Source organism: Aplysia californica, unplaced genomic scaffold (genome assembly GCF_000002075.1).
Source record: "Aplysia californica isolate F4 #8 unplaced genomic scaffold, AplCal3.0 scaffold00420, whole genome shotgun sequence".
NCBI lineage: Eukaryota > Metazoa > Mollusca > Gastropoda > Aplysiida > Aplysiidae > Aplysia > Aplysia californica.
In genome coordinates, this window is record NW_004797690.1 from 103,111 (window position 1) to 116,787 (window position 13,677).

The following is a 13,677-nucleotide window of genomic DNA, read 5'->3' on the forward strand; positions in this document are numbered from 1 at the left end:
GATGATGATGATGATGATGATGATGATGATGATGATGATGATGATGATGATGACGACGACTTTTTTTTGTTTCCTTAATGGGCCTAGCGGACTCCGCAAAGAAATTTTCGAGCGAGAGACTCTTTTTCGGCTACACTGTCAATACGCTTAGAAGCTCCTCCACTCGTCCAAATAACTCCAATCGAATTGCCATTGTTCCTATACATTCAAACATAATTATGTTTGACATCCTCCTTTTTATGGCCGCATCTTCGGCAACATGGGCTGAACTCTTCATTTACAAAGTTTTTATACCATCTTAAGCTCCAATGATGGTCCGACCGCAGTCTCGCTAGCTCAACCTGGTCCCAGCGACATGTGATAAATTTTGATGATGATGATGATGATGGTGATGATGATGATGATGATGATGATGATGATGATGATGATGATGATGATGATGATGATGCTGATGATGATGATGATGATGATGATGATGATGATGACTTCGTCGTCTGGTATTTTATCCTGCCATTTGATGCCAAGAATTCTCCTGTCTGGGGCATTTCATATGGAAACAATTAAACTTCTCAGCATTTTGTCAAAAAGCTAAATGAGTGTTTCTTAATTAGCTCTCACGCCTAATTAAATACCACCAGTAAATGGATCCCCCTCTAAAACAACTATTTTATACCCATACAATGTAATATGCGTAGCCAAATGTCTCTAACACGCAGCGCAGTTAAAACGGATTAACGAAAGGGACTAATTTATAGACTTTCAAATTTGTCTCTGTGCCAATGTCACAGAAGCCCCAAACCCTTGCTCTGAGTCTTCCAAAGGATGCACTAGCCTTGCTTTATTCATTATAGGCTACGTAAAGTTACTTCTGCGTGGTCATATGAAGATCGAAGTACATGTATCGTACTTAATTAAATACGGCTAGCCTGCCAGTGAAGCCGTACTTGTCTTAGGCCCTATTAACATTAGAAAACAGGTCTCATTCGTAATTATTCAGGTTTTCAATACATGCACTGTCATTAAGGCACCTGTGCCTATAGTGTACATCTATGAATACAATTAATACTTTAGGTAGGCCCACTGCAAAGTAAAAATTTATTTACAATTCAGTAGGCCTATTTTTTGTTTGTTTGGGGTCAGTCTAGCCATCATATTAAAAATAAGTACGGCCAGTCTCTTCCTAAGAAGATACTTTACTACCAAGGTGCTTAAAGTTATCGACATTGTTCAGTGTTGTTTTGATATGCATTTTGATTTTAGGAGGGAGGGTTTGCGTTTCACCCGGGACAGACTGGATGAGAACTTCTCTGTCTTTGAGAATAATAATTTCATTATTATGGAACCACTGCGAAATTATTATTGAGCGAATCCGGAAATAAACCGGAAACGGCAAAAGTAATCCTTATTTCCTCATTAATATCTCACCCGAGTGGCTGACACTCAAAACAAAAGACATGAGCTGGGAGGGCGCTCATGGAACAAGCTAATTTTTGTGTTGTTTTGTATTTGTAAAAAAGACAACAACAACAAAAAAAAAGACAGAAATTACCCCACAAAAGGAGACAGTAAAGACATGGCTTGCTGCACCAGCCGTGATACGTTTGTGAATCCAGTGCTCAAATACTTCTTGTTTTTTTTCAACTTCACGTTTTGGGTAAGAAGATGATTGATTATATTGGCACTGCACTAGCCTTCTCTCGCTTCATTCATCAACATCTGTTTTGCTTGATGGTAATTGACGTTGGTTTGGTTTGCGTTAACGTAAGTCATGAACATTGCAGGCATGTTACTTCTTATAGATCTGGGCCCAGCAAATATGCTTTGTGACATTGTGGAGAAAGTGTGTTTCAAGTGTTTGCCTTTCACTGATATTTCACATCAATATCAATAAAATTTTATAAAAGGAACTCGCACAACTTCCAAGCCAAAATATCTCTCTGGCTTTGGGCAATGGAGAAAGAAACAGAATTAAATGGAAAGGTGCCTCTTCTAAATCTTGGCTGAGTTTTAGAGTCTGAAGTTTTAAGTTCATGATCTTCTATTTTTTAGAATCTCTATCCTTGCCATAGTCCCATTCATCAGGTATTCAAATCCAAAATAAGACTCAGATACAGCATGAAAATAAAAACTAATCTGAGTAAACATCAGCTTGAATTTAAATACCTTTTGACTATTGCTCTCAAAGCCTATTCGGACTTCTCTGCAACAACATCCTTTTTTTGTAACCACTGCTTACAGTTACAGCAAGGAAAAGCAAAAAGATAGTCATATTTTTATTGTTTTGACACACTTTTCTTAGACACGCGTTGTACCCAAACTATTTAAGGTATCAATATAAAATTTCGCTTGGATTTTACTTTAAATGTTCTTTTAATATTATTAGAGAGAGAAAGATGAAGGAAAGAGCAGAGAATTGAATACAATAATAATATATAATTCTTTGTTCAACTGCGACTCATCGGCACTCGATTAAATAGCCATAGCAACTTATTGTAAATCAATGGTCTAGATCTGTCCAATTGCCTTGCTTTTCTAGATTTACGCCTACTTTCACTTTCTTTGCCGCTTGTTTCGAAAACAAAACTAAAAACATGGTTCATGTATTTTAACAAGCACAAAAAAAGCCGCGGCAGTGTTGTGTTTTTTGTGGCTGGTTTTTTCTTCTTCTTGTCCATGAAGATTTTAGTGCTCGCTTTCTTGCCACGATTTGCGATGGCTAAACAACAAAGCTAACTCGTACTTGGTGAAAAACTGGATCGAAACTTGACAAGCTAGCAAAAGTTTTTAACGTAAGCTAAGCGACTTATTATTTTCAATAGAAACCTATAAAAGTGGTTCGGACTCAATTTTGTGGACTGGTATTTTGCTACGACTATTGTCGTAGCTCGGTGGACGGAAGCGCGCAGCAGCTACGAATATATGCTCGTAGTTTGGGTGCCATATGGGTGAATCTGAATTGTTAGTAGAGCTTACCTTTAACATGCTCCTCCTGCTTGCAAGATTTAAATCAGATGGCGGATGGTTGGCGGGTGCTCTGGTGTGGTTTGCTCCTTCTTTCCTATCAAACATCTATTGTCTACTTTATCTTCCCTCCTTCTTTTTTGTGTTTGTTACTCTCTTGCAACACCTCTAACCTTCGGCACTTATATGACCTTATTGTGTTGCAAGAGCTGTAACAACTCTTACTAAAACTAAATCAGATGCAGTTGTGATAAAAAAAACTACTAAAATTACTTTCTTTCCCACAAAGTGAGAAAACACCATAGAATGTGTGTGCGGTTGAAGAGCATTGTATTGAGAGTTCAATTTTAGTTCTGCACCAGGCCCAAAAAGTCCGTCGTAGTCACTCTCCTGGTCCACCAGACATTGCCATTTCAAAATTTGATATTATTGATAAAGTAAAAACTATTTGGACATATTAGATACAGTTTTCTTTTTCTATGAAAGCGTTTCTTTCTTTATTTTGTTAATTTAAAAAAATTATGATAGCTTTCACAGTTTTTTTGTGGTCAACGATTCAATATAACCCAAGACTGTCAGGCTGCAATGGTTGTTCTGTTAACAATAGGTCAGACGCTTGTGAGTTGAGCTAGACTTGAAAGTTTACTTTTTTATCAATATTTAACGATAAATTTTATTTTATAAAAATGCCTTTGTATGTACTCTTATCTCTAGCTTGGAGGTCTACTTCTCTTGGCTATTGGAGTGTGGGCTCACTTGGAAAGGGACAGGTTTTCATTTGATGACTTCAGATCTGTCTTTGACTTCATCACTGATGTATCCATATTCTCCATCGTCACGGGATGCCTTATGTTTTTACTCGGATTCTGTGGATGCCTCGGTGCTCTCCGAGAAAATACCTGCCTTATAAAACTAGTGAGTAAAAATGAAACTTGATGACTCTTTAAAATACTTTGGTATATATAATTTTGTCCCCGTGGTTTTATGCACCCCGCATAATTTAGCAAAATTGGATCATTTTTTGCATAATTTCTGATTATTTTCCTTTATCATTCTTTGTTAAAATTAACAGAATCGCATAATTTCACATTTTGGGCTCAGTTTGCATAATTTCAAAATTTCTCTTGCATAAAAGGACGGGGACAGATACTTACATTGAGACATATCAGGCTTTTCTTTCCTGAGGTTAACATAGGGAGGTTGTAAGTCAGACGTGGGCAAATGTGTCCAAGTCATTAGTTGGACTAAGAGGTTTTCTGCATATCTCGTAGAGCAGAGCAGGAGAAAGTTGGGCGAAATGGGTTCCAACACCCCAGCTGTCAAAAGTGAGACTAAATCTGACACTATAGCATATGATCGCGACCTCAGTGCTTTATTGTCCTATCTCCATTTTTTTTAAACAGTGAAAATTTGACTCCTTCTTAAGCTCACTCTATGTTATGAACTGTTTTCACTGTTATTAAAAATGGAGATACGACAAGAAAGCACTGAGGTCGCGATATATTTCTCAAGGGACGTTTCAGGAGATAAAATATCTGATCTATTGCTTCCAGCTGGATCAGCAACTATTGACATTAATTTTCAAGACGGACTATTTTATTTTTGTTAATCATCCGCTTACTATATGAGCTACATTCATTATTTATTGATAAAGAACTGGATTGCCCCGTGGACTGGACTGAAACTGTTTGCAGGTCTGATTTGGCCCATGGGCAGTAGTTTGCCTATTCCTGTTGAAAATCTCTGATGAAATAAGGGGGTCAACGATGGCCTACGAAGTGATGTTCACATTTTTAAGATTACAGCCAGAATGTTTTGTAGCAGGTCTTAACACATCATTTTTTTCCATTTAATTCCAGTACTCATGGTAGTCATTGCAAAAGACGCAAGATTCATGATACAACATAAATGGACTGAACACGATAAAATAGCATATTTGAAAATCATTGACGTTTTAAAAAATAAAGTTTTGGTCTTACTCTTACGGGTAGATTTTTAATGAAATATCCTTTTTTAAATTTATTTTTTTCCTTCAAAAGGCATGATTTCATATTTTCCATTTGTGTTGTATTTTAAGTATATATATCGCAGTATATGAAAGAAAAAGGACATTCCAGCCATGCTCCCCTTTGAGAACAGCGTATTTTTGACGGATAATTACTTTTTTATTTTGATTATTTGACCATTGTATTGTTGAAATAGATTTACACTAATGGCTGCTTATCTTCATCTTCCTCAGTACTACTTCACCCTCTGCGTTATATTTTTGGGGCAAGTAGGGGGTGCCGTTTACGTCTTTTTGAAATCAAATGAATTCAAAGATATGTTCGTAAAGACGTTGAAAGAGGAGCTGGTTCCATTGTATACTGAGCGGGCAGACAAGAAGACTCTTGTGGATTGGTTCCAGGAGCAGGTATGCCACTCATTTATTTGCTTGATATATTACGCGGTTCAAACAAAACCTTTTTGAGGTCAATGAATATTTTTTTGTTGTCTTATAAAAAAATATTTTGAGGTCCTAAATTGGTCGCTTTTAAGCACAAGGGGACTATCCCAAAAAATACTGTTTTGAGAAAATTGAAGGTAAATTTTATTTTGCCCCTTGTTCAGTTTCTTTAAAATACAAGAAGAGTTTTCTCTATAACCAAACAAATATACATACCACTAAAACCAAACATCTCCTATAGGTAGGTAGGGCAATGCCTACTTTTGGTGTAGGTTAAGATTTCTGGAAACCCCTGAAGTCTGGGTTAGCCCGCATGTCTTTAAAAGCGACCAATTGTTAGTTGTGTCAGCTATTTCAAGCTTTCTATCTGTCAAATCTTAGAATATTTGTGTATGCCGAAATGTGATTTGTTTCAATAATAATTGTTATTACTGTCATTACATTTGAGAAACGTTTTGTTGAACGAGGGATATTTAAAAAACAAAAAACAAATCTATACACACAAAGATATTCCGTGGGTGGTTGGCGTTTGCTCCGGTGTGGTTTGCTTCTTCTTTCCTATCAAACATCTATCGTCCTTATCTCCCCTTTTTCTTTTTTATGTTTGTTTCTCTCTTGTAACACCTCTAATCTTCTGGCGCTCATATACCTTATTCATTCGCAAATGCCATAGAATCTCTATTAAAACTGAAAGATATTTCAGAATGTTCGTTTACATGTACCTTTTGTGTGACAAATGCCGCCAAACTTTCTAAAACTGAAAAAAAACCGCCCATACATATATTTATAGTGTGCTTCTCTTTTTTATAGTTTAAGGAAAACTGTTTAGCTGGTATGTATTCTTTTCTTTCAGTGATAAAGTATTTTAGAAGAAGGGTCTTCCTTAAAGCTGACAGTGCGGGTGGTTGGCGGGTGCTCTGGTGTGGTTTGCTCCTTCTTTCCTATCAAACATCTATCATCCTTATCTCTCCTCCTCCTTTTTTGTTGTGTATGTTACTCTCTTGTAACACATCTAATCTTCGGCACTTATATAACCTATTTGTTTTGCAAGTGCCGTAAAACTCTTACTTAAACTAAAAGCTGACAGTGGCAAGTTTATGTAAATATGCCCTGTGTACAAGAAAAATTGCTGGAATTGAGAAGAGAAAGTGGAAGGACCAGAATACGTTACCCAAAACGTGCTCTCTTTTTTTAAACTTCGAATGTTTTAAAAGCACTCGAAACACAATTTTCTTTGCATATTATTGACACAGGTCGTGTGCGTATTATTTTCAGCTGGGTTGTTGCGGCATGTCCAATGATGGCTACAAAGACTGGAACAACAATGAGTACTTCAACTGCACGCCGGTCAACAAGAGCCCACTGGCCTGCGCCGTCCCGCACTCCTGCTGTATACAGCAAGACACAGTCAATGTTAGTACCGGGTTTTGTCATTTGTTCCCTCAGGTCAAGTCAGTATAGGGGGCTCTCGCGGCCCAGAGGTTTGGTGTTCGCCTCTCATTCAAAGGTCCCGGGTTCGAATCCGGGTAGTGACACAAAAATTTTCTTCTCTAAAATTGTCTCCTTTCACCTCCTTTCCTGATCTCTAACAATGTTCTGTTGTCTGCTTTCATTTCCACTTTCTGCCCCCACCCCCTCACCTCCTTTGCCCCCTCCTCCTGGCTCCTGTCTCTTTCTGCAGCCTTTCTATTGCAACACCTTGCAGGGTGGCCAGGGAAGTCGGAAAATGGTTGTAAATTTTTGTTTAGGTCGGATAAGTCGGATTTTTGTAGGAAAAATTTTGTTCCGATGGAAATGGTTGGATAAACGTTGGCAATAAAAGGAAATTTGAGGAAATCTGTAAGTTGCCTCAGGAAAGACCCGGGAAAATACATAAAAGTTCTCGAATATTTGAAAACCAAATCCGATAACGTCCCTAAGTTCATTTTGTCGGTCGCGATCATTCAGTTTTTCCCAGTCTGAGAGTACGTTTCATGCGAATAGGCGGCTATGGCGGCAAGCGGAAGTGTACGAGTGATGCCGAGGCTCGATCGGGAAAATCTAGATTTACTTTCGCTTTCACAACCACCCTGAAATTTGCCGGTAAAAGTCTGATAACACAACATTGTTGTAACATGCAGTTTGTGCATTACAAAGGCTGTGTCGCTATGAAAAATAAATCAATATTTGTCTTTTGTGTAAAAAGAAAAGAAAGTTGTACAAGCATCTTGTCGGGCTCGCCGTCGTGACCGGTCACTGAACCTGTGCGTTTGTATGTCACACTCATGATGATAGGGCGTCGAGTGAGTTCCGCGAATGTTAGGGTCACTAAAGTTCATTCTAAGTCTGAGCGTTGCGAAGTATAGGACTCCGGGATGGCGGGAATATTAATTTTTTTTTAAAGATACACCAGGGAAAAAAACTGAACTTGGTAGCAAATTTTAGCATTAGCATTTAGAATTTTGATTGCAACAAGAGCTTTCTGCATAGCGCGTGTTGTGCAGGACTTGTGTGGAATTGGGATCCGTCATACCTTGTAAGCTGTGTTATTGAACTAAAGGGTTGGCGTGTCATTGGATGGGTGATAGTCGTTTGACCATGGAAAAACTCAATAAAATAGTCTTTGGAGATTTTTCTAATGATTTTTGTGACTATATATGTGTAGACTATAATTAGAGAGAGAGAGATTTAGACTAGATCCAGCATCATGGGAAAGTGCTACTTCATCAACACTGAGTGGTTGTCCAACCCTAAGTATTCAGAATGATTGATGGAGTATCCAAATGATAAAAGCAAGTTTAGATGAAAATTTTGTTCCCAAGTATTTGTCATCGGTCATTCAGGTGTAAAAGCTTTGAACACTCACATGGTACCTCAAAAACACATGAAAGCCCGAACGAGCCAGTGTGGTGCCAAATCTATTCTTAAGGTTACCAAAAACAGAACAAGTGTTGTGAGAGATACTGAAAGGAGCACCAACAGTAATATAATAGTAATCAACTAGAGCAATTGTTGACACGAGTCTTCTCATTCATGAGATGTTTTCAGGCTGAAAAATAGCTGAGATTTCAGTGTAGTTGCACAAAACGTGGCTACCTTGGAACATTAATTGGGATTGCCCCAGTGATGTAGTCGGCTATCCTAAGATGTATACGAAATAGCCCCTTCTACGTGATTCTCTTTGACGAGAGCCGTCACATTGACAATGGCAAGAAACAACTTGACCTATAGTGGTAGGATTTTTTTTGGTGTGGTAGGATTTTTAGGAGGAAAATTTCCCTGGCCACCCTGCCTTGACTCCTTCTTACTGCTGTCTTTCAGCCACACCCCTGATCTTCTGGTAGGAAAGATTTACACCTAGCCTTCTTGGACAAGGGCAAAAAATCTCGGAGGGCCAGTGTGGAAGTTGTGCACGTTAAAGATCCCTTGGTGGTCTAAAATCGTTAAGAGTAGGCTTTGGCCGCCACCCGGGCAAAATTCAAAATTTCCTACCAACTGAAAAAGTTAAATGTGTCCCCCGCACTCATATGACCTTATGCAGTTGCGAGCGCCGTAAAACACTTAGAAAAACAACAAAAACAAAACTCAGGGCCATCTGCTCCAGTGTAGTACCAGCTGAGCTTACAGAGAGCTTCAACCAGCTTCATGGAAATTTTTGTCTCACTCATATTAATCTGCCTTTGGAAAGTGCAAAAGGGTGTTGCATTTTGCAATTTTTAAAGGATTTGAGTGGGTGGTTGGTGGGTGCTCTGGTGTGGTTTGTTCCTTCTTTCCTATCAAACATCTATCGTCCTTATCTCCCCTTCTTTTTTATGTTTATTACTGTCTTTTAACTTCTCTATTCTTCTGGCGCTTACATAACCTTATGCAGTTGCGAGCGCCATAAAACCCTCTACGTAAACAAAAACCAGGCCCATCTGTTCCAGCGTAATACCAGCTACATGGAAATTTTTGTCTCTTATTAATCTGCTTTTGGAAAGTGAAAAAGGGTGTCGCTTTGGTGTAATTTTAAAAAGATTTGAATTGGTTCGCTTTACATGATTTCCTTGAAAAGAACTCATTTTTGCTTTTTTGTTTTCTAAGTTTGTGTTTTGATTAAGTCTTCTGCTTGTCTTTGAATAGGTCCAGGCCTTTTTTTATGAAAATCAAATTTACTGTCTTTTCAGGATGGTGTTCCCAACATTTTATGTGGTACCGATGCTCTTGATCCGAAGGTGAGCTTAAACCTGATTGATAGAAGTTTTAGAAACTCAGTTGTGATAGTGGGTGGTTGGCGGGTGCTCTGGTGTGGTTTGCTTCTTCTTACCTTTCAAACATCTATCGTCTTTATCTCCCCTCCTTCCTTTTTGTGTTTGTTACTCTCTTGTAGCACCTCTAATCTTTGGCACTTATGACCTTATTGTTTTGCAAGGTACAAAATTACCCCTGGGCGTACGGATAGGGTTAAAAAAAAAATTATGACTCTGTCCAGGATGTGTAAAACTACCACTTGTCTCCTTTACAGTGAGCAGTGTTTCTGGACAATTTCTACTGTAGTTGAGCAGCTTTCCTGGACAATTTCTGCTGTAGTTGAACAGCGTTTCTGGACAGTTTCTACTGTAGTTGAGTAGTTTTCCTGGACAATTCCACAGTAGTTGTGCACCTTCTTGGCTGAACAATTTTCACTGTAGTTAAGCTTCTTTCCTGGACAATTTCCGGAACCATCTCTACTGCAGTTGAGCAGCTTTCTTGGACAATTTCTACTGTAGTTGAATCCTTTACGCTCCACAAGTTTACCCATCTTAACATGTGCATATATATGCGTTTTCACAAATTCTCCTGAGGTGGGTGGTTGGCGAGTGCTCTGGTGGGGTTTGCTTCTTCTTTCCTGTCAAACATGTATCATCCATATCTCTCCTCCTTTTTTGTGTTTGTTACTGTCTTGTAACACCTCTAATCAGCGGCACTTATATGACCTTATTGTGTTGCAAATACCGTAAAATCTAACTGAAACTAAGACAAATGTAGTTGAAACCCTTAGGCTACACCAGTTTACCCATCTTTACATGTGCATATTTACGTTTTCACAAATTCTCCACAGGTGGGTGGTTGGTGGGTGCTCTAGGTGTGGTTTGCTTCTTCTTTCCTATCAAACGTCTATCGTCCTGATCTCTCCTCCATCTTTTTTATGTTTGTTGCTCTCTTGTAACACCTCTTATCTTCGGCACTTATATGACCTTATTGTGTTGCAAGTGCCGTAAAACTCTTCATCATCATTGCCTTTTTCACCCTGGATCAGGATATAGGCCACGAACAAACACGTTCCACCTTTCCCTATCTTGGGCTAGTCGCTTGATGTCACTTTTACTAAAACTAAAGACTAACATTCTCCCCAGGTCCAAGGGTCCACAGATAACATCTACGTCATAGGTTGTGTGTCGGCTGTGCTACGAGTCGTGGAGAGTAACTTCCCCGTGGTGGGAGGTGTCATCATTTGTATCGCTTTACCACAGGTCAGTCTGGCTTTCCCGTAACTCTTTAATCCCCATTGGACACTATTAGCGTCTTGCGGTAATAACCCTGTTGCCCACCGAACGCTATTAGTGTCTTGCTGTAATAACCCTGTTCCTCATCGGACACTATTAACGTCTTGCTGTAATAACCCTGTTCCTCATTGGACACTATTAACGTCTTGCTGTAATAACCCTGTTCCTCATTGGACACTATTAACGTCTTGCTGTAATAACCCTGTTCCTCATCGGACACTATTAACGTCTTGCGGTAATAACCCTGTTCCTCATCGGACACTATTAACGTCTTGCGGTAATAACCCTGTTCACCATCGTTGCTGTAATAACCCTGTTCCCCATCGGACGCTATTAGCGTCTTGCGGAAATAACCCTGTTCCCCTCCGGACACTGGGAGCGTCCAGTACTAGGTGACTAGTGACGTCTGTTTCGTTTTATTCAGTACCAAACTAGTTTTTGTTTGTTTCTCTGAACTATTCCAGATCTAAGTTTTTCCGTAATCACTAAGCCTTTGTTTTCACAATTTAGAAGTTTAGAAGTTGGAGGCAAGCTTTTGGGGTTATAATGAGACAGTAGTGCGTGCACCAGGTTTAGGTGACTGGAGAAAAAAGTCAGGGAAACGGTTGAAAAAACTCCGGGTATAAAGAGTTACGCCAGTGTGTCCATCAGACCAGAAACTGGCCAACAGTTAATCATTCTTCTCTCAGGAAGTCAGTACGGTAGCTGAAATGGTGCTCCGGTTTTTACCTGAGCAACACATACGTTTTTTTCTTTACTTGGTAGTTGTCTCTGCTTTATTTTGTCCCATCGTGTTGACCCGGTGTCTGCCAATTGGTTTGCTGCTCTGTCTCTTTTCTATATGGCTTACGTCTTTCATACCTCTCTTTCTTCTTTTCGTGTTCTCTCAGCTGTCTTTTTATTTTTTTGTGGGTGGTTGGCGGGTGCTCTGGTGTGGTTTGCTTCTTCTTTCCTATCAAACATCTATCATCTTTATCTCACCTCCTTTTTTTATGTTTGTTACTCTCTTGTAACACCTCTAATCTTAAGACGCTCATTTGACCTTATGCAGTTGCGAGCGCTGTAAAACTTCTACTAATACATTCTATATGGCTTACATCTTTCATATCTTTCTTTTTTCTTTTCATGTTCTGTCAGCTGTCTCTGTATTTTTTTTATTTATTTGGTTTTTTTGTATATCCATTATTTCTTAATTAGTGTGGTATGGTATGGTTTGGGTTTTACACCCCTTTCAACTCTATTAGGTTCTTAATTAGTGTGGTATGGTATGGTTTGGGTTTTACACCCCTTTCAACTCTATTAGGTTCTTAATTAGTGTGTGGTTGGGGGCACTCTGGCGTGGTTTGCTCCTTTCCCCATCAAACATCCACCGTCCATATCTTTCCTTTATATTTTGTTTGTATGTTACTCTCTAGTAAAGCATCTAATGTTAGGCACTAATATAAAATATGAATGACCTATTTGTCTGTCCCTGTGGTTTTATGCACCCCGCATAATTTAGCAAAATTTGATCATTTCTTGCATAATTTCTGATTATTTTCCTTCATCATTCTTTGTTAAAATTAACAGAATCGCATAATTTCACTTTTCGGGCTCAGTTTGCATAATTTCGTATTTTTTTTTGCATAAAACCAGTTACAGATTTGTGTTGGAAGTGCTGTAAAACTCTTACAAAAACTAAACGTCTTCAATTCATTCTTTGCAGATTTTGGGCATTGTCGTAGCTCGCACTTTGGACGGCCAAATTTCGGACCAGCTCGCCAGATGGCGGAGATACAACCAAAGGTGAAAGGTCAAAGAAGAGAGTAGATCACTTCAGCAAGCTCATACTTCTGACGCATTTCTTCACCACCGCTAAGACATTTTATGTCCTAGTGGAGAACACATCACATGTATATATATATATATATATATCTGAAACTCATTTGGGTCGTTCCGGGAAAAATGAATCTTCTGCAGAAACTCGTGTAATACGTGAGTGATGACTTGTTGAAAAAAAATTCTAAGCAGTCATTAAAAATTATTTTTTTTACAGAAATTTAAAAAGTAAAGTGATACAGCTATTCTTTATATAATTTATTTTATTTTTTTACACGCGGGTGGGGTTTATTTGAAGTAACGTTCCTTTAACATTTAAAGAAAAGATACAGTATGGATGCTTCGGTTTTTTTTCGGCAGGTCATCCTCCCAGAGTTATGTGTGTCAGTAGTTTCATTCTTCGTGTACATGGTGGCCCTTACCTTATGCTTGTGGGGAATTTTGGATCTGATTGTAAATGGAATGCTTGACTTGTGTGTGCGCTTGATGTCTTTTATCTTCTAATCAAAAGCGAGGTAGAAGGTTACATACGCTTGTTTACTTCGCTCTGGCATATTGTGGACTCTGGTAGAGGAGTTTGTTGATTGTTGGTCTGTATGTTGATGGAAAAACGCGTATGTTCGTTTGCAGCAGACAAAAGTCCCAATGTGGACAGACTAATGTACACGTACACACTGACGCTAGGATGGACTTTTTCAACATCTTTTGAGGCTGCGTAGTATAGTCTGTTCACATTTTGACTGCTCTATGCATTCTGTAAAGGTGTTGAAAAAGTCCAGCCCAATGCCGGTGTGTACTTTGAGGTGAAGAAAGTGATAATAATGTCATAAGTTTCTGTTTATGATTGTGCACGTTTGTGAGGTGTGCAGACAGACAAAATGAGTTACTTCTCGGATTTTAACCGTATGGACATTGATACACCAACTTCATAGGTGGAGTTTGCACATT

The 13,677-nt window shown here is 38.8% G+C and overlaps 1 protein-coding gene across 1 annotated transcript; it reads left to right on the forward strand.

The window, feature by feature from the left end:
* Nucleotides 1–1,241: 1,241 nt before the first annotated feature.
* LOC101861676 (tetraspanin-33) lies at nt 1,242–13,340 on the forward strand. Its single transcript, XM_005104422.3, has 7 exons — nt 1,242–1,654; nt 3,676–3,876; nt 5,201–5,374; nt 6,683–6,820; nt 9,553–9,600; nt 10,762–10,878; nt 12,617–13,340. The coding sequence occupies exons 1-7, from the start codon at nt 1,574–1,576 to the stop codon at nt 12,698–12,700; spliced, it is 843 nt and encodes a 280-aa protein (XP_005104479.1). The 5' UTR covers nt 1,242–1,573; the 3' UTR covers nt 12,701–13,340.
* Nucleotides 13,341–13,677: the final 337 nt, after the last annotated feature.